Source organism: Lithobates pipiens, unplaced genomic scaffold (assembly GCF_037356315.1).
Source record: "Lithobates pipiens isolate NorthernLeopardFrog02 unplaced genomic scaffold, aLitPip1_a1.2 Scaffold_27, whole genome shotgun sequence".
In the NCBI taxonomy this organism is placed as follows: Eukaryota; Metazoa; Chordata; class Amphibia; order Anura; family Ranidae; genus Lithobates; species Lithobates pipiens.
In genome coordinates this window covers 159,749,281-159,768,674 of record NW_027507788.1, presented here as the reverse complement: position 1 = coordinate 159,768,674, position 19,394 = coordinate 159,749,281, and the positions used below count along the sequence as shown (strand labels likewise).

Below are 19,394 nucleotides of genomic sequence, written 5' to 3'. Positions count from 1 at the left end.
TTTGTGCTAAAAAAAAAAAAAGACTGACAATTTTAAAATAATAATAATAATAATAATGCATAATATATATATATATATATATATATATATATATATTTTTTTTAACTTTCTGCTATAAAACACATCCAATAAAAAAATGTAAAAAATCAAATTTCTTCTTAAATTTAAGCTAACATCTAATATTTACCGTATTTATCGGCGTATAACACGCACTTTTTCGTGGGTGCGTGTTATACGCCGATCCCCACTGTCTGCGAGTCAAAAATACCGAGCGCGGCCGAAAAATACCGAGCGCCGCCGAAAAATACCGATCGCCGCCGAAAAATACCGAGCCGAATACACAGTCCATTTTTCAGCAGCGCTCGCTAGAGAAACAGCAGGGAGGCGGGACTACGAGCGGAGCCGAGCAAGTCGGCTCAGTCTTTTTCGGCGGCGCTCGCTCGGTCTGTCTCGGCGGCGGGAAATTTAAACATGGGCAAGGCTGCAAACGGCGCTGGCCAAGCTGCAAATGACACTGCAAAGCTGCAAACAGCACTGGCCAAGCTGCAAATGACACTGCAAAGCTGCAAACAGCGCTGGGCAAGCTGCAAATGACACTGATCATTCTGCAATGATGGACAAGGCTGCAGATGCACACTGATAAGGCTGCATTGACTGGCATTTAAATGTAAGTTTTTTTTCCCCTAAACTTCCCTCCTAAAACTTTTTTCCTTAAAATGCCCTCCTAAACTTGGGGTGCATGTTATACTCCTGTGCGTGTTATACCCCCGATAAATACGGTATATATATATATATATATATATATATATATATATATATATATATATATATATATACACACATACATTCAACTAACCCCCCCCCCCCCCCTCTCCCCTGACACTTTTGAATTTCTTTTTTTTTACTGGTACCCGCTCTCAATTTCTCAATTCTTGCCTAGGTGAGAATGATGTACACTTGGGCACCCCCCCCCCCCTGCAGGTTGCAGGACCCGCAGCGGCTGTTTTGGATATGGGTGATACTTGTGGCAGATATTTATTCATCATGCCTTACCATCAGGGAGGTGCATGATTGGCTACAAACTTATTCTGCAACAGGATGACCCCAAACATGCAGCCAATGTCATTAAAGCGGGACTGTACTGGGGAATAAAGTATTAAAAGCCAGCTGCTATAAATACTACAGCTGCTGACTTTTAATAAATGGACACTCACCTGTCCCGGGGTCCAGCGATGCCGGCAGCCTAAGCCGATCGATCGCTCGGCTCTCAGCTGCTGCCGCCACCATTCTAGGTGAGGGAATCAGGAAGTGAAGCGAATCGGCTTCACTTCCCGGTTCCCTACTGCGCATTGCGTGAGTCGCGCAGCACAATAGGAATTGTCTGCGCTGTCTCTGGGACCCGTGTGTGTCCCAGCAGACAGCGCGGCAGGACAGGAAGAGGCATAGACTCCCACGGAGTCTATGCCCGGAAGTGGGTGTAAATACCTGTCTTTGACAGGTATCTCCACCCCCCTCCCCCCTGAAAGGTGCCAATTGTGACACCGGAGGGGGGGAGGGTTCCGATCAGCGGAAGTTCCACTTTAGGGTGGAACCCCGCTTTAAGATCTATCTTCAGTGTAAAGAGGTAGTCCTGGAAGTGATGGTTTGGCCACCACAGAGCCCTGATCTCAACATCATGGAGTCTGTTTGGGTTTACATGAAGAGACAGAAGGATTTGAGGCAGCCTACATCCACAGAAGTTTTCCAAGATGTTTGAAACAACCTACTTGCCGTGTTCCTTCAAAAACTGTGTGCAAGTGTAGGTTTCTTAATTTATTGCATTTTTACACTTTTGCAGAGCACTGTTTTTTATTTAGAGCAGAGCAGAGTAGTTGGGTAACAGTTAGGAAGGGTAGAGGGGAAAGCATCAGGGAGGCCGGTCCTGGGCTGGAACATCCCAATAATTACCCCCTGTTGCGTGATATTGGATGAACCAGTCAAGGAGAGGCATTGCCTGGAGCAGAGAAATGCCCCTAGCTGTCAGGGGATAAACTCGTCCAGTGAGGGAGGGAGCAAGGCTCAGGGTAAGTAAAGACAGATTCTGGTGGTAGGGACTAAATTATTAGAAGGACGAGGGGGTGTGGCTTGCGGCTGATGGAGTAGGTAGTGTGGTGTGTTAGCTCCGCTGAGAATCCAAGCTTTTCTCCTGATACAGCTATCCTGATATGCCCAATTTACTCCTAACCTGCTCTGGAGGGATCCCTTCATCACCCCCGATCCAGTGGTGCTGTATTATTTACAATCCGGTGGCATATATGTCCCGCAAAGGAGGCAAAGACTCTCTGTCTGCAGCAGAGCCTGGTGGGCAAGATGGCGCCCAGACCCAGCATTCAGCTAAGGATGCGGCCATGAGGATGTTGGGCGGCTCTCTGGGAAAGGGCAACCTGCCCAAAACACCTTCCCTTCTCCTAGAACTTACTGACCAGGAACCCCTTCCAGAAGATCAGGAGACTGCATTGCCAGAGGACTCAGAGCCTGCCTCATCCTGGGATGCAGTGAGTACACCAGCCCAAGATAACACTGCCAGGGCCCTGGTAGGCCAGGAGCTGCATGCCCCTGAACCGACCCTTAGAGACATTTATGCAGCAGTCACCTCCTGTAACATGTCTATCACTACCCTGACAACTGAGATTAAAGGGGTGAAACTGGAGCTGAATCTAGTTAGATAGGATATGCAGAAACTGCGTGACCGCACTGCAGCCCTGCAAGACAGGGTGAGCAATGTGGAGGATGATGTTGTGCCATTGCAGAGAGAAGTCTGCAATATGCAATCAATTATCACAGGCCACTCAGCCCATTTAGAAGACATAGAGAACAGGCAGAGACGTAATGATGTCTGTGCGGTGGGCATACAGAAGTAGGCAGAGGGGAAAAAACCCTGTGGCATTTATGGAAAACTGGCTCTTTAAAACACATTTTGCAAAGACTCCTTCTCCCCCATGTTAGCTGTGGAAAGACCTCACAGAGTCCCACCCAGGCCACCTAAACCTGGAGAGCCTCCTAGGCCGTTCCTATTTAAATTGCTTAAGTTCAAGGACCGGGATGCCATATTGTATCAGGCAAGAACCAGAGGAGACCTTATGAAGATGGATAACATTCGCATAAAGAGTCTACCCTGATTTCTCTGCTGACTTACAGCACCGCAGTGCCAAGTTTACTGAGGTAAAGGTGCGTCTCCGCAAATATGATGTTGCATATGCTATTTTGTATCCTGCCAAGCTTAAAATCGGAGCAAACAGCGAGATGCAATTTTTTCATATCCCTGCTAATGAGTCCAATTGGCTGGATCGTATGGAGCACATCCTTAAAAAAGCACCAGCACCCATTACTTAATTGTGTTTTACCTTTTACGTCCTACTACTGCAGGGTATGGATACCTTAGATTTGTAGATTTGAGCATGTTGCCCTTTTTTTTTCTCAATCCTTCCTTTTAGGGCGGAAAGGAAGACATAAGCTGTTTGCACTACATTTCACCAGTGACTTGGATTCGCAAGTCCCTTTAAATTAGAGTTGAATTGAGACGTTGGGGTACCCCCTAAATTGGGGCCCCCCTAACATCGTTCTGCGTGGACATGCTATATGTTACCGGGCGCCTTCATTTTTTGAAGGATGCACAGACCTTTTTTTCTTCTTTCTTTTCCCTTTTTGGTTACCTAATGTTTTTCTTTTTTTTCACCACCACTGACCCCTGCTGGTTGCAGGATGAACATTTTGTTCTTTTTTTGTATTTGTTCAATTGGGAATACTTTTTAGTGGCAGACACTATCATCCATTCACATGGACTTTGTCTGGGAAACCCTTTTGCTTACAGCTACTAAGTGGAGATATGGGGAGTGCCCTGACGACTTTCTGTACCTGAAAATGTCCCTACAAGTTGCTTACCAGTTTGTTGTTCTATGTCTAATGTGTGTACTTTGATTTTGTGCAATGTGAGGGGGCTGGGTGTTGGAGTGAAACGGGTGGCATTTTTCTCTACGGTGAAGTCCCTGCTGTTGTGTTTACAGGAAACACACTTACAAGCTAATTCTATATCCACACTTAAAAGCTGCAGCTATCCAAACCCAGTTCCACTGCACCCACACAGCTTACTCAAGGGGTGTCAGCATACTCATTTTGCATGCTGTCTCCTTTCAGTTACTGCATTCCCTGATTGATAGCACATTTACTATGCAAACTAGCAGACTTGACATGTATTGTTGCAAATATCTACGTCCCTCCACCCTTCTCCTTTGACAGCCTGAAATGTCTAGCACAATTTATAGTGTCTTACTCCAACATCCCTATATAGGTGATGGGGGATTATAACAATATTATGGATAAGCAGATGGATACATTTTTACCTAGAGCTAGTGGCAGTCACCAGACAGGGGGCCCATCTCCTTGGTATGGATTTTTTGGGGGAGGGGACCCCAAAGCCATTTTTTTCAATGACTTTTATCTATATTGCCGAAACCCGACAATTCATTATAGCCGTGAATAGTTTTAAATGATTTTTTTTCCTTTATAAATGTCATTTTGTGCAGGGACTGTTGTAAACACGGGGAAAATGCGCCACTTTACAGGCATATTATAGACACCCCCAGGTACGAAATTTAAAGGAATATTTCACTTTTATTGTTTCACTTTAAGCATTATTAAAATCTCTACTACTGAAAAAACATCCGTTTTTAAAACTTTTTTTTGCATTGATACATGTCCCCTGGGACAGGACCCAGGTCCCCAAACAATTTTTATGTAAATAACATGCATATTAACCTTTAAAATTAGCACTTTTGATTTTTCATGTTCATGTCCCATAGACTTTAACAGTGTTTGCGTGTTCGAACAAATTTTTTCCTTGTTCTTCTGCGAACCGAACCGGGCGGGGGGGGGGGGGGGGGTGTTCGTCGCATCCCTACTTGCTGGAAATGATAGCTAAGGCCCAGCAGGGAAGCAGGGAATGACCCATATAGAGGCCATCCAAAATGTAGAGGGGGAAACGGTTGCTGACCAGACCTGATTTCCCAAAGTATTTTCCCATATTTTCCTCTGACAAAGTTAGAGGAAGATGGAGAGTCCTAAAAAACTATTTCAGGGACTTAAGAGCTAAATTGAGAAAATGGACCCTCAAGGTAGTATTCTCAGAATAACTACTGTTACATGAAAGGCAGAGGGAGATTAGGAAAGTAAACAAGTGGCTGAGGAGTTGGTGTAGTAAGAAGGGGTTTGGGTTACCTGATCTTTAGCAGGGACGGACTGCACCTAAATGGGGAAGGTGTAGCTTGGCTGGGAGAAAAGATGGCTGAAAAGTTAGAGTGGATTTTAAACTAGGTGATGGGGGGGGGGGGGGGGGCAGATGTAGAGCTAGCCAGCGTGGAACAAGGATCACTGGGTCATTTTGGGGGCATTAGCGGTAGGGTGACTAGAATACTAAAACCCAAGGTAAGAAAGTTGGCAAATTCAAATTGCAGCTCCATATCTACTAACAAGGAAATAGTATGAGACCAGACAAAACTACGAGGCTTGTACACCAACTGGTGCTGGTACGAAGGGGATTTCGATTTTGTGAGAATTTCAGAGACTTGGTTTGACAGCTCTCATGTGATGGCTACCATTCAGGGGTATTCCCTATATTGCAGAGATAGGTAGGGTAAAAAAAAGGGGAGGGGTATGCCTGTACATCAAGAATGATGTGCAAATGAATGTGAGGCACGATATCACTAACAGAGCTAAAGGGGAGGTGGAATCCTTGCTGATAGAGCTCCAAAGGGAGGAAACTAAGGGGAAAGTAATACTGGGCATATGCTATAGGCCCCCTAACCAGAGGAAGGAGGGGGAAGCGGACCTCCTATCACAACTTGGAATGGTGGCAAGGCTAGGAAATTTCATTATTATGGGGGATTTTAATTATCCAGATATAGACTGGGCAGAAGGAACCGTGCATTCGTCTAAGGCTCGCCATTTCCTAAATGTCTTGCAGGAAACAAAGCATTACTAGACCTACTGATTACTAACAAAACAGATTTGATTATGGATGTAGAATTATGGGGCAACTTAGGAAACAGTGACCACAGGTCAATTAGTTTCAGTATAAATCACAGAAATAGGAAGCACAAGGTTAATACAAGGACACTGAATTTCAAAAGAGCCAACTTCCCTAAATTGCGCTCTTTGCTAGACGAAATTGAATGGGATAATATCATAGGAACAAAGAACGTGGAAGAAGAATGGGAGTGCTCTAAAAGCATACTAAATAAAGGTATTTGTGTCAGGGCTGGCTTAGCCCTTCCTTCTCTGGGCTGGCCGCTCAGCTGTCGGCTAATTGCCAGCTCTCTTCTCTCTCCACAGTTACCAGCTGTTCCCGATGATGCTCATCTGACCTGCCTACTTAAAGCCTTCCAGCTCACTTCACCTCTGCCTTTGCGTTGGTCACATCACAAGGAACCATCTCCTGCGGTTTGTTTCAAGACTGGCTTGCTGACATCCCTCCTGGCTCTTTATCCTGCTTGCAGTTGCTCTACTTGGATCCCTGACTCCAGGCCTGGCTGATTACCTGATCTGGTTATTGAACTTTGGACTGGCTGACTACCCGATCTGGTTACTGGACTCTGGCTATGCTTGACTACAATTTTTCTATTTACCTTTTTATTTTTATTAATAAACAAGTGTGATTTAATTGTACTTATGTCTCAGTCTAATTCATGGTTTCTGACAATTTGCCAGTGCATTTCAATGGAAATTTTTTTTAAAAGAGCTAAAATAAATCCTGGGTGGCGAAACTCCAATGTAAAAATGCATATAAATGAAAAAGAAAAATCTTCCAAAAAATACAAGGCTGGGGCGTCATTGTCAGCATTCCAACACTACAAAGAATGCAATAAGAAATGTAAGAGTGTAATCACGGCAGCTAAGATAGAATACGAAAGGCACATAGAGGAGGAGAGTAAAAAAATAAAAATAAAAAAATAATTCTTCAAGTATATAAATAGTATGAAAGGGAAGCCAGAACATATTGGCCCCATAAAGATGATGAAGGGATTTTGGCTACAAAAGTCAGTGAGAAGGCAAAGGTTTTGAATGTATTCTTCTCCTCAGTCTTCACAAATGAAACGGAGGGGATACAGAAACCAAGACCATAATTTTAACCCCTTCGGACCCGATCTTTGGATCCGATTTTCCTGGGAGGCCTTAGTGAAGGACACCAAGGTACATTTCAAATTAAAACCATCAAAAAACACTCTGTCTACAAGCAGGGTCCCCATAGATCCCCCTTTAGAACAGGCCAGGGTCCCCATAGATCCCCCTTTAGCCCCTTATCTTTTCACCTATATTCCCCATGATACCAGGTTTTCCTGCACCGCCAGGTGTTCCAGGCTCTCCCTGCAAAGAATATATATATTTAGCCAACATGACCCCCTTTACAGCAGGCCAGGGTCCCCCCAAAAATCCCCCATTGAGCAGGGTCTCCATAGATCCCCATTTAGAGCAGGTAACAGCAGCAGGTCCCTCATAGAATAGATAACTTTTTACTCTTACCTTTTCACCTGTATATTCCCCAGGTTTTCCTGCAACACACTCCAGGCTCTTTCCCTGCAAAGAATATATACAGGCATACCCCACTTTTAAGCACACAATGGGGGTTATTTACAAAAGGCAAATCCACTTTGCACTACAAGTGCACTTATAAGTAAAGTCGCTGTAGATCCGAGGGGGACATGCAATAAAAAACAGCATTTTAGCTTGTACACGATTGGATGATAAAATCAGCAGAGCTTCACCTTATTTCATAGCTTCCCCTCAGATCTACAGCAATCTACAGCGACTGCACTTACAAGCGCACTTCCAACTGCACTTTCAGTGCACTTGTAGTGCAAAGTGGATTTGCCTTTAGTAAGTCAACCCCAATGGGACCAGAGCATGTATGTAAAACGAAAATGTACTTAAAGTGAAGCAATACCTTTTTTCTCTTCTCGATGTATGTAAATACACTAGCTCTATTGGAAATCTTGGTCAGCTTGACATGGCACTGCTCCCGGTTTATAACATTTAAACGAGGTGCAAAGTCTCGAGGTTTTTCACCTTAATGCAAAAAAACCTTCTGTGGTGCAACTACCCCCTAGAGCCCCCCTTTTACTTACCTGAACACAATCTTTCCAGTGACGAGAATGAGCCCAGCAGCTCCAGCCGCTGTCTCAGGTCCTTATTGGATAAATTATTATCAGCGTGAGAAAGTGGCTCCAGCTGCTGTCAATAAAATCCAGTGACGCGGGGGCCAGGGGTGGGGGGGGGGAGGGCCAAGTCCTGCTGTCTGTGTCAATTGATGCAGCAGCAGGAGTCAGACTCAAGAGCGTGCCCGCACGAGTGCCCCTATGGAATGCAGCTCTCCATGGGGGCACTCAATGCGGAGGAGGAGCCAGGAGATCTAACGGGGACCCCAGAAGAGGAGGATCAGGGCAGCTCTGTGCAAAACCCTTGCACAGAGGAGTTAGGTATAACATGTTTGTTGTTAAAAAAAACAAAAAACTTTACAATTACTTTAACATTGATGTCTTTGGAAAATCTTGGTCAAATTAACATGGCACTGCTCTCAAACCATAAGTGAAGGGAACACCAAACTTGGGGAACACGTTAAGGGGACCCAGGACTATGCTGGCTGACCCCAAATGTTGTAGTCCTGGGTCCCCTCTCAGTGGTTTCCAAGTCTGGTGTTCATGTCACTTATGGTCCGGAAGCAGTGTCATGTCAAGCTGACCAAAATTTCCCGTAGACGCCAATGTTAAAAACCAGAAGTAATGCCATGTCAAGCTGACCAGCAGCCGATGACCCTGCAAGGACTGCTCACAGACACCAGTGTCCATGTATGGACAACTTGCTTATCCCTGCCCAGGGATCTGTCCTAGGACCAATTCTGTTTAATTTATTCATAAATGATCTAGAGGTATTTTCGGACAACACAAAACTAAACAGGACAATAACGTCTACGCAGGATATGAAAACCTTTCGAGAAGACCTAAATAAAATAATGGGGTGGGCAACTACATGGCAGATGAGATTTAATGTTGAAAAATGTAAGGTAATGCATTTGGGTGCCAAAAATATAAGGGGAAGAGCCTCTGGGGGAATATAGGATGGAAAAGGACCTGGGGGTCCTAGTAGATGACATGCTCAGCAATGGCGCGCAATGTCAAGCTGCTGCAAGTAAAGACAAAAAATATTGGCATGCATTAACCACTTAAATACAGGGCACTTAAACACCTTCCTGCCCAGACCAATTTTGAGCTTTCAGCGCTGTCGCACTTTGAGTGACAATTGCGCGGTCATGCTATACTGTACCCAAATGAAATTTTTCCCACAAATAGAGCTTTCTTTTGGTGGTATTTGATCACCTCTGCGGTTTTTATTTTTTGCTAAACAAATAAAAAAATACCGAAAATGTTTTTGTTTCAGTTTCAAAACTTTGTAAATAAGTAACCAATGAAGTGGCAGTGATGAGGTGGCATTGATGGACACTGATATGTGGCACTGATAGGCGGCACTGATGGGCACTGATAGGTGGCACTGATGGGTGGAACTGATGGGCGACACGGATGGGCACTGATAGGTGGCACAAATTGGCACTGATAGCTGGCATGGATTGGCATGGATGGGCGGCACGGATGGGCATGGGTAGGCGGCACAGGTGGGCATGGGTAGGCGGCACAGATGGGCATGGGTAGGCGGCACAGATGGGCATGGATGGGCACTGATAGGTGGCACGGATGGGCACTGATAGGCGGCACAGATGGGAACTGATAGGCGGCATTGTATTATAATATACTGTACTAATGGATGCCAATCAGTGCCAAACAATAATGCATGCCAATCAGTGATGCCCGTTGTGGGCACTGTTTGGCATCCATTATGGGCACTGACTGGAATCCCTGGTGGTCTAGGGTGGCATACCTTGTCCTGGGCATCCCTGGTGGTCTGGTGGCGTCCCTGGTGGTCCAGTGTGGGCATCTTCGGGGGGGCTGTGCTGATAATCGTTCAGCACAGACCCCCCGTCAGAGGAGCAGCCGATCGGCTCTCTTCTACTCGCGTCTGACAGACACGAGTGAGGAAAAGCCGATCACTGGCTCTTCCTATTTACACTGTGATCAGCCGTGATTAGACACGGCTGATCACGTGGTAAAGAGTCTCTGTTGGAGACTCTTTATTGAGATCGTAGTTGCAGGGTGTCAGACTGACACCCCCCAAACAACGATCGCCGCGATGCGCGCCCACGGGGGAATGCAGCGGCTCAAAATCCTGATCACGTCATATGACGTCCGGTCAGGATTATGAAACCACTTTGCCACTGTCATTTTGTTATAGGGCGGGCGGTAAGTGGTTAAAAAAGGGGTTTAACACAAGAGATAAAACAATGATTCTCCCACTCTACAAGACTCTGGTCCGAACACATCTTGAGTATGCCGTCCAGTTCTGGGCACCAGTTCTCAGGAGGGATGTGCAGGAAATGGAGAGAATCCAGAGAAGGGCAACAAAGCTAATAAAGAGACAAGAGGACCTCAGCTATGGGAGAAGACTACAAGCATTGAACTTAGTCTCTCTGGAGAAGAGATGCTTGGGAGGGGATATGATATAGATGTACAAATTCCGTACTGGTGACCTTAGCATAGGGAAAAACTTTTCGGTGACAAGGAATTTAAAAAAGACATGTGGCCATTCACTAAAATTGGAAGAGAAGTGGTTTAATCTTAAACTGCTAAGCTGGTTCTTTACTGTCAGAGTGGTAAGGATATGGAATTCTCTTCCACAAGCAGTAGTATCAGCAGGGAGCGTTGATAGTTTAAAAAAACGATTAGATGGGCACCTTAACAATCACAACATACAGGGATATACAATGTACTATTGATATAAACACACACACATCATAGGTTGAACTGGATGGACTGGTGTCTTTTTTTCAACCTCACCAACTATGTACTGTAACTTTGTAAAATGTAGTTTATTATTTTTATTTAGCTTTCAATTTTTTTTATTTTACATTATTTGCATATTAGCAGCCCCTCCCAGCTTTTAAAATTGATAAAAAAAATGTAATCAGATCTATTAACTATGAACAACTATGAAGAGAATATGTAGTCGTAGACTTTGTGTGGATATATAGCAGAGAAACTGAGCACCAGGTTGGAATGATGTGAGCGGAGTTTGTTTCTAAGATACTTATGAGAGCCCCTTCTTTGGAATATATGTGCCTTGACTACTTTGACTACCATACTCTCCTTATGGTGCCTTACTCACATTGGATCTGGATGGTTTCCCATTAGGAAGTCAGTCTTTTTATTTTAACATTACGTGTACAAGACTATTGGCTGTTTATTGATTGTACCCCAATTTTCCATTTGAGAGGCAGTGGCTTCACCTTGGCTTACTCATTTGCACCTCTATGGGCAACATGCACATGCTACAATATGAATACCAGTCTACCTTACTGGCTGATATTATTACTCTATTAAAGATATGGAGAGGGTTCCAGTGTACTGATTCTGTCACACGGTCTCCTGAAGAAGGATTACCGAAATGCGTTGAGTCCACATGTGAACTGTATAATCTGAATCTTTGTATGTTGTAAACCCCTATGTGGAGAGTAATTTTTAATGTTGTGCAATAGATTTTTAATGGTACATAGTAAAGTTGTTCTTATGGTACTCAGTTTCTCTTCTATATATCCACACAAAGGGGGTTATTTAGTCTGATTTCCAATTGGGCGATTTATATAGCAATTCTGTTTAAAATAAAAATGATTAAATTCTGTTTGCAAGCATATGCCGCATGGTTCATAAATTAACATAAGTGTTTAATAATTATTATTTATTTAGTGGGAGAGAAACCCAGATTGTGGGGATTATTTATGAAAGGCAAATCCACTTCGCACTACAAGTACAAACTACAAGTGCAAAGTGCACTTGAAATTGCACTGAAAGTGCACTTGGAAGTGCAGTCGCTGTAGATCCAAGGGGGACATGCAAGGAAAATAAAAAACAGAATTTTAGCTTGCATATAATTGGATGATAAAATCAGCAGAGCTTCCCCTCATTTCAGATCTAACCCTCAGATCTACAGCGACTGCACTGCCAAGTGCACTTTCAGCGCAATTTCAAGTGCACTTTGCACTTGTAGTTTGTAATTGTAGTGCAAAGTGGATTTGCCTTTCGTAAATAATCCTCACAGTCTGGGTTTCTCTCTCGCTAAATAAATAATAATTAATAAACACTTATGTTAATTTATAAACCGTGCAGCAAATGCTTGAAAACAGAATTTAATCTTTTTTATTTTAAACAGAGTTGCTATATAAATCACCCAATTGGAAATCAGACTGGTAGGTTTTATTCCAAATTAAGCAGAATAAGGTGAGCAGTGCTAAAACGAAAAGACAAAGCGTGATGAGCCTCATTAATGTCATTCGCAGTTCGCTGACTTGCATTGGAATAATGAATCCGGTTGCTACGGACAACAAACGGATCCTGCGAACACTTTGTAAAACAAGGTCAGTTATTTTTAATCTAAAATAAAGAGAACCGTTCTATGCGAGAGTGGATTGGATGAGCCATAACAAAAGGCCCCGAGGCTGAATCCTCAGAGATACGTGAAAGTTGCACAGAAATCTGAATTCTCGATACCGCTTCTGTCGCTGTAACCTCTCGCTAACTGACAGCTTGTCATGCCCTCCCTCAATATGTTCCAAACACACAGCTACAATCATGCAACCCTTCTTCCAAATTTAGATGTCTCTCACGGCTTCAATTCCCTCAGCTGCCAATTAAATTAATAACCAGGAAAAGTAACGCCGCTGTGTCTCCAAAATGCCATTGACATATTGCTTGTTACATAAGCGGTAAAGAAGCGGAAAGCAGAAAAAGTATGAAAGTGCAGAGCGGAGCCGAGGCAGCCACAGAGCCATCACCCCACAACACTCTCTTGGTTCCTCTAACAAACCCACCGTCACCGGAGACCCACTTACAGGAGGTCGGAGCTCAGCCAGGCTCTATCATTTTGTGCTCACTTTGTTTTTTGGGTCAGCTTTTCTTAGATATTGGGTGTCATTTTTAGATTTGACACACATTTTTGCATTTTTTTTTTCATTTCAATTAAAAAAGTTGAACTCCAAGCAGGAATAATAGATACAAATTATAAGAGCCCTGATTTCATGAATACATTGTTAAATGTATACTTTTAAGTCCAAGCATATTAAGTCTAATGCCCTGTACACACGGTCGAACTTTCCGACGGAAAATGTGCAATCAGATCTTGTTGTCAGAAAATCCGAACGTGTGTGGGCTCCGTCGGAATTTCCGACACACAAAGTTTGAGATCTGGATCTAAAATTTTCCGACAACAAAATCCGATCGTTTAAATTCCGATCGGGTGTAGACAATTCCGACGGACAAAGTGCCACGCATGCTCAGAATAAATTACAAGATGAAAGCTATTGGCTACTACCCCCTTTATAGTCTCGTCATACGTGTTCTACGTCACCTCGTTCTGAACGATTAGATTTTCTGCCAACTTTGTGCGACCGTGTGTATGCAAGACAAGTCTGGGCCAAATCCGTCGGACAAAATCCAATGGATTTTGTCGTCGGAATGTCCGACCGTGTGTACAGGGCATAACAGTTGCTCCAGTGCTGGTTTCATAGCAGATGCAGCAAGAATCAAACCCTGCCTCCCTCTCTTAAAATGTTACTGGTCTTTGGGTAAGAGGGGGTCTTTAAAGCTGAGCTGCAGGCTGATATAAAAGTAATCATTACCCACTTCAACTCCGGAAGGTTTTACCCCCTTCCTGACCAGGCCATTTTTTGCGATACAGCACTACTTCGCTTTAACTGACAATTGCGTGGTCGTGCAAAACTGTATTTTAATAAACTTTTTCCCACAAATAGAGCTTTCTTTTGGTGGTATTTGATTGCCTTTGCATTTTTTCTATTTTTTTGGGCTATGAACAAAAAACTGACCGACAATTTGGAAAAAAAAAACAATATTTTTTACTTTCTGCTATAAAATACATCCAATAAAAAAATTTAAAAAATCTAATTTCTTCATCGGTTTAGGCCAATATGTATTCTGCTACATGTTTTTGATAAAAAAAATAAAAATCACAATAAGCGTATATTGATTGGTTTGCACAAAAGTTATAGCATCTACAAACTAAGGGATAGATTTATGGACTTTTTTTTATTATTATTGTTTTTACTAGTAATGGCTGCGATCAGTGATTTTTAGCAGGACTGCGACATTGCGGTGGACAAATCTGACACTAACTGGCACTTTTTGGGGACCAGTGACACCAATACAGTAATCAGTGCTAAAAAAAAAGGCAGTGTCACTGTATAAATGACACTGGCATGGAAGGGGTTAACATCAGGGGGCGATCAAAGGGTTATGTGTGCTCCTAGTGAATGCTTTCTAACTATGGGGAGAATGCTGTAACTGAAGGAAAACAGAGATCTGTGTTTCTGCTTAGCAGAAACACAAGATCCCCATCTTCCTTCCTCATATAACGGCAGTCTGCCTTGTTTACATAGGCAGACTGCGGTTCTGCCTCTCCTGTGACCGATTGGCGGGTCCCTGCGGCCATCATGGCCGCCGGACCTGCTGATTTGCTGAATCACTTTTTTCTTATTTGTCCCTATTTTAAAAAAAAGAACCTAAAACGTTTATTTATTTTTTCTTTTCTTATGCTTTTGTTTTAAAGCTTCCACACTGGAGCCTTTGTGCTCCATATGAATCTGATTAACTGAAACCAACGCCACTGATATACATGTTAGGTTTGTGACAGGGTGTAAAATAGTTTTGCATTGTTAATAAGGTCGGAAAATATTCAGAGATGTAATGTTAGAGAAAAAAAAAACAATATTGTCAAGTACTAAAATAATAAAAACAAAACAATATGCAAAAATACAGGAAACTGTATACAAAAATTATACAACTTCTGTGTTTCTAACTCAAGACTTTTTTTTTCTTTTGCACAGAATGTGCAAAGGTAAAATGTGTCTGTTGTTTGTTTTTGCATGTAACCCAATTGGGGGCTTTTCTTTCACTTCCTGTTAATAATGACACCTTTATAAGAAATTGGGGATTGGTTGTCACCACACCAGGACAGAAAGAGATGGATAGAAATAAAACATTGTCAGGAGTGCTAACTGTTCCCCTGTGTTTCTGTCTGTGTCCCTGTTGGAGAGATCTTCTGTCGCTTCCTGTCCTGACAGAATGTAGGGGGAATTTCCCCAAAAAGCATACAGAGAGATACATAGAAGAGTGACAGCAAAAATAGACATTTCTTAGTATAGATCCATCTTTGACCCAAGTATGTTTAAAGTGCTATAAAAGGCTCAATGATTATTTCCTAAAAAATAATGAACATGTTTTGCACACAGCAGCCCCGATCAGCCTCTTCTATGGTCCCCCGACTCTAGCTCCCCCTGCTGAGTGTAGCAAACTGCTCGCTCCCAAACTGGCTCTGTGTGTCCATAATAGCCTGAGCTGGCCTTTCCGGCCAAGCCAACCTTCCCTCCTGTGATTGACAGCCAATGGCTACCACTGCTGTGTCCGAGCCAATGAGGAGAGAGAGAGCAGAGAGGGGCTCTACTCTCATGCACATCTCTGAATCGAGATTAGGCTAAGGTATGTATTTAAGGAGGCTGGAGTGGGGAGTTGCTTGCAGATTTTTGACCCTAGGACCCCTTTACATTTACTTATTGTTCTAACCTTGCCAGAAGTCTGTTCCAGGCATCCACTACTCTTTAAAATAACACTTCATTATGTTACTCTTGAACTTTCCTTGAGCTAGTTTTAGGATATGCCAACATGTTCTCGATGGCAGATGGCAATTAAACCCTGAAAGAGGCTTGAATCCTTCCTCATTCCCTCCAAAACGAAATAATACGCTTTGGCTAGAGTTTGACTTTAAAGCTTAAGTGCAAATAAAGTGAATAGTTAGCCTTAGACCCAAGGTGCATGCACAGTTATGATGTTTAACAGTTTAGACATTACCTCCTCTCCAGCTCTTTCTCCATCTAGGATGGGACCAGAAGCTGGTTGGTTTCCATTATTCTCAGTTTTTTGTTCCTCAGTTTCCTCTGTAACACTGGTCTCAGTTGTCTGGTCACCGGAGTCATCTATAGCAAGCTGGTTAGTTGTCTCTGCTGTCTGGTCACTGGTTTCTTCTGCATTAGAGTGTCCATTGGTCTCGGCCACCTGTTCAGCAGTGTCCACTACATCACTCTGTCCAGTAACCGTAGCTGTCTGCTCACTACTGTCCTCTATAATGGGTTGTTCAGCTGCCTCGTCCTTTCTGTTGTCAGTGGTTTCGTAAACTTGATCATTTATGTCCTCTACCAAGTTTTGGTCAGATGTAACAGTCAATGACTCAGGTTCTTCATCTTGTTCCTGGTTGCTTTCTTGTTCTATCTTCATGCCAGTAACTGTCTCTTTCCCATAGGAAGGAGGTTCTGTAGCCTCAGATTCAGGGTCTTCTGGAGAGATCTCATCTCCCTTACCCGCAGCCTGTACCCCATCATCGTCTGTCATACCCGCATGGTTCACCTTATTGTCCACAGCCGTGTCCTTCTCGTCAGTTGTGTCTACCTGAAGCCCATCATTTTGCACACTGTGCTGATGTTCTTGCTGAGCTGTGTCTGAAGTGAGGGCTTCCGTTACAGATCTGTCGCCGGGAACATCAGTTATATTTGCTTCTGCACTTGATGGGTCCTCATGAGATACCCCAGGATCAGAGATGTCTTTTATCGCTGCTGTTGATCCAACAAGAGGGAGTTCCATGTGTTCTGCAGAATCTAAGTCAGTCCTGTCTGTCGCCTGCTCTTCATCCTGAGTAGCTGAGTTGACCTCTGAAGATGAAAGTCCAATATTTGGCCTAGAGATAAACCACAGAAGACACTGAAACCAACATGTACAATTTCACACTGATAGTAATGATCATTTGTCACTTCTGATCTCAGACAAACTGACAGGTGGTGTCCCAGGACAGACACACAGTGACTACTGGGAATCAAAAACAATGACGTACCAATGCTAAAAGAACTATATATAAAAACAAAGGCAAGAAACATGTGAACAAAGGTAGTATTTTTGCCCATAGTAACTAATCAGATTTAATCCTTTATTTTCTAAGAAATAAAATGAGAATTTTTATTGGTCATTAGATGCAACAATTTCATTTTTGTTCCTATTTTACCTTCTCCAGCTTTTACAGCCTTGGTCAGGTTTTTAGTGTCATCTGTGATTCCACTGGAGAGATTCACCCTTACTTTCTTTTAGGGCAGAAAGTGATTTGAAGTCTATTGTAAACACTTATTTAGTAGTGTTAGAATTACTTCCAATGTGTTCACTGCCTTCACATGCCTTCCTGCCTTGTTGACAACCACATCCCCTTTCTCTTGTGTAGATGTCACAGAAAATGAGAGAAAGCACCCCAATGGAGTCACAGACAGAAATATTAACCTGACAAAAATGTTAGCTTTTCCCCAACTCCATTCAAAATTTTAAAAAATAATATTAGGCTGGAGTTAGGCATAGGTGAAATGGACCCAAAGGTTTGTTTTATAGTTATTGACTTGGAAAAGATAGAAAAAGCCAAAGACACCCAAGGTAGCTAGTATTATCAGAAGGAGGTCAGTGATAGCAGACTTCTTTTACTATAGGGTTCAGGCTATAAAAATCAATGATTCTTTTTACATTTTTAGTAAATGTTTGACTCTTCTTAGAATCACAACTTGATTATTCAGTTTGTGGAATCACTGTTATATTTCCACCCCTCCATTTATCCCTCCTTTGCCCCCTCCTTGCCCCCTACAGAGTCCCCTCATTTATTCTCTCTATTGCTCCCTACCTAGCCCTCCCCTTCCATTGCTACCTTCTTCATTTCCTCCATCGCTCTCTCCTTCGTCCCCTTCATAACTCCATGTTTCACCTCTTCCATTGCACCTTCACCTCCACCAGTGCTCCCTCCTTCACCACCCACTCCATCTTTCCCTCTTTCATTGCACCTTCACCTCCACCAGTGCTCCCTCCTTCACCACCCACTCCATTTTTCACCTCTTCCATTGCACCTTCACCTCCACCATTGCTCCCTCCTTCACCGCCCCTCCATCTTTCACTCCCTCCATTGCTCCATCTTTCATTCTCTCCATTGCTCCACCTTTCACCCTCTCCATTGCTCCAACTTTCACCCCCTCCATTGCTCCCTCCTTCAACCTCTCCTTCTCTAGGCACCATGTTGCTGAGCACAAAGTATTGTTACAAAAGAAAATGCCTGTGTTTTTTCGAATAACACTCCCCCCTCATTCCTGAAAACAATGGCACGGTCTCTTGCACTATTTGGGCTGTTGCTAGGCAATATAATGACTGGGGAGACAGAGAGTAGATCTCCATAGTACAGTCGGGCAAGACATGTTTGGATGACAATGGTACAGTCAGACAACATAATGACAGGGAAGCTTATTCACATATGCCCCCTCCCCCCCCCAAAAAAAGTGGTATGGTCCAACTGGTGGTTGTTCATAGCATAGCTCTCCCCTTGGTACATAATGGTATGCTCCAGCATAGAACGTAGATGTTGCTAAGCATCTTTGTTTGCTCCCCCTGGGTGAAATTGGCACAATCTGGTAAGTTTTTAGGCTGTTATCAGTTACTATGGTTCCCGGGGAGTTTCACATGCCCTTCACTGAGATGACAATGGTACAGGCCATGGGGGGTTTACAGACAATATAGCAGTGGAAAATAATAATAATTGTAAAGCCGAGTTGAGGTTCTTGTCTGCATAGCTGTCTTCTGAATAATATACATTAAACTGTTATTTTTTTGCTATAAAGAGATATCAGTGGGCAAAACCTCTGTCTGTATCCCATTGCAAAGATTTCCTTTGACTTCCTGTATCAAAGACTCAACATGAAATTAGAGGTAATTTTTTTTAAAGTGAGGGATTTACAATCTCTCTATCTCTATGACAATGGCCAGTAGGACAAATAGAGAGGATGAGCTTCCCAGTGTGGGCACAGAGAACATTTAAATATTTACTAAGTTTCTAATCCCTCTGCATTCCATCCTCATCCTCACAAAAACAAAAAAATCTTTGGCTTCAGATATACTTTAAAGGAAAATCTTAATACTTAAATATGAAGTATAATCAGCTTATATTTTACCTTCCCTGGTTCCCCCTTTCCCCCCTTATCAACATGATAATAAAATGTATTGATAATACCTTTCTATTTTCTAATATACATTGGGGAAAATAATTATTTGATCAACTGCAGATTTTGCAGGTTTGCACACTTACAAAGAAATGAAGGGTCTATAATCTTTATCATATATGATCAAGAC

General features: G+C 43.0%; 1 protein-coding gene across 1 annotated transcript in view; it reads right to left on the bottom strand.

Moving 5' to 3' along the window:
- SPA17 (sperm autoantigenic protein 17) overlaps positions 1 to 19,394 on the bottom strand; it is a 125,533-nt gene that overhangs the window by 46,734 nt on the left and 59,405 nt on the right. Inside the window, exon 6 of the mRNA XM_077457774.1 lies at positions 16,050 to 16,929. Within this exon, the coding sequence (XP_077313900.1) occupies positions 16,050 to 16,929 (880 nt within the window). The remainder of the gene's footprint in view (positions 1 to 16,049; positions 16,930 to 19,394) is intronic.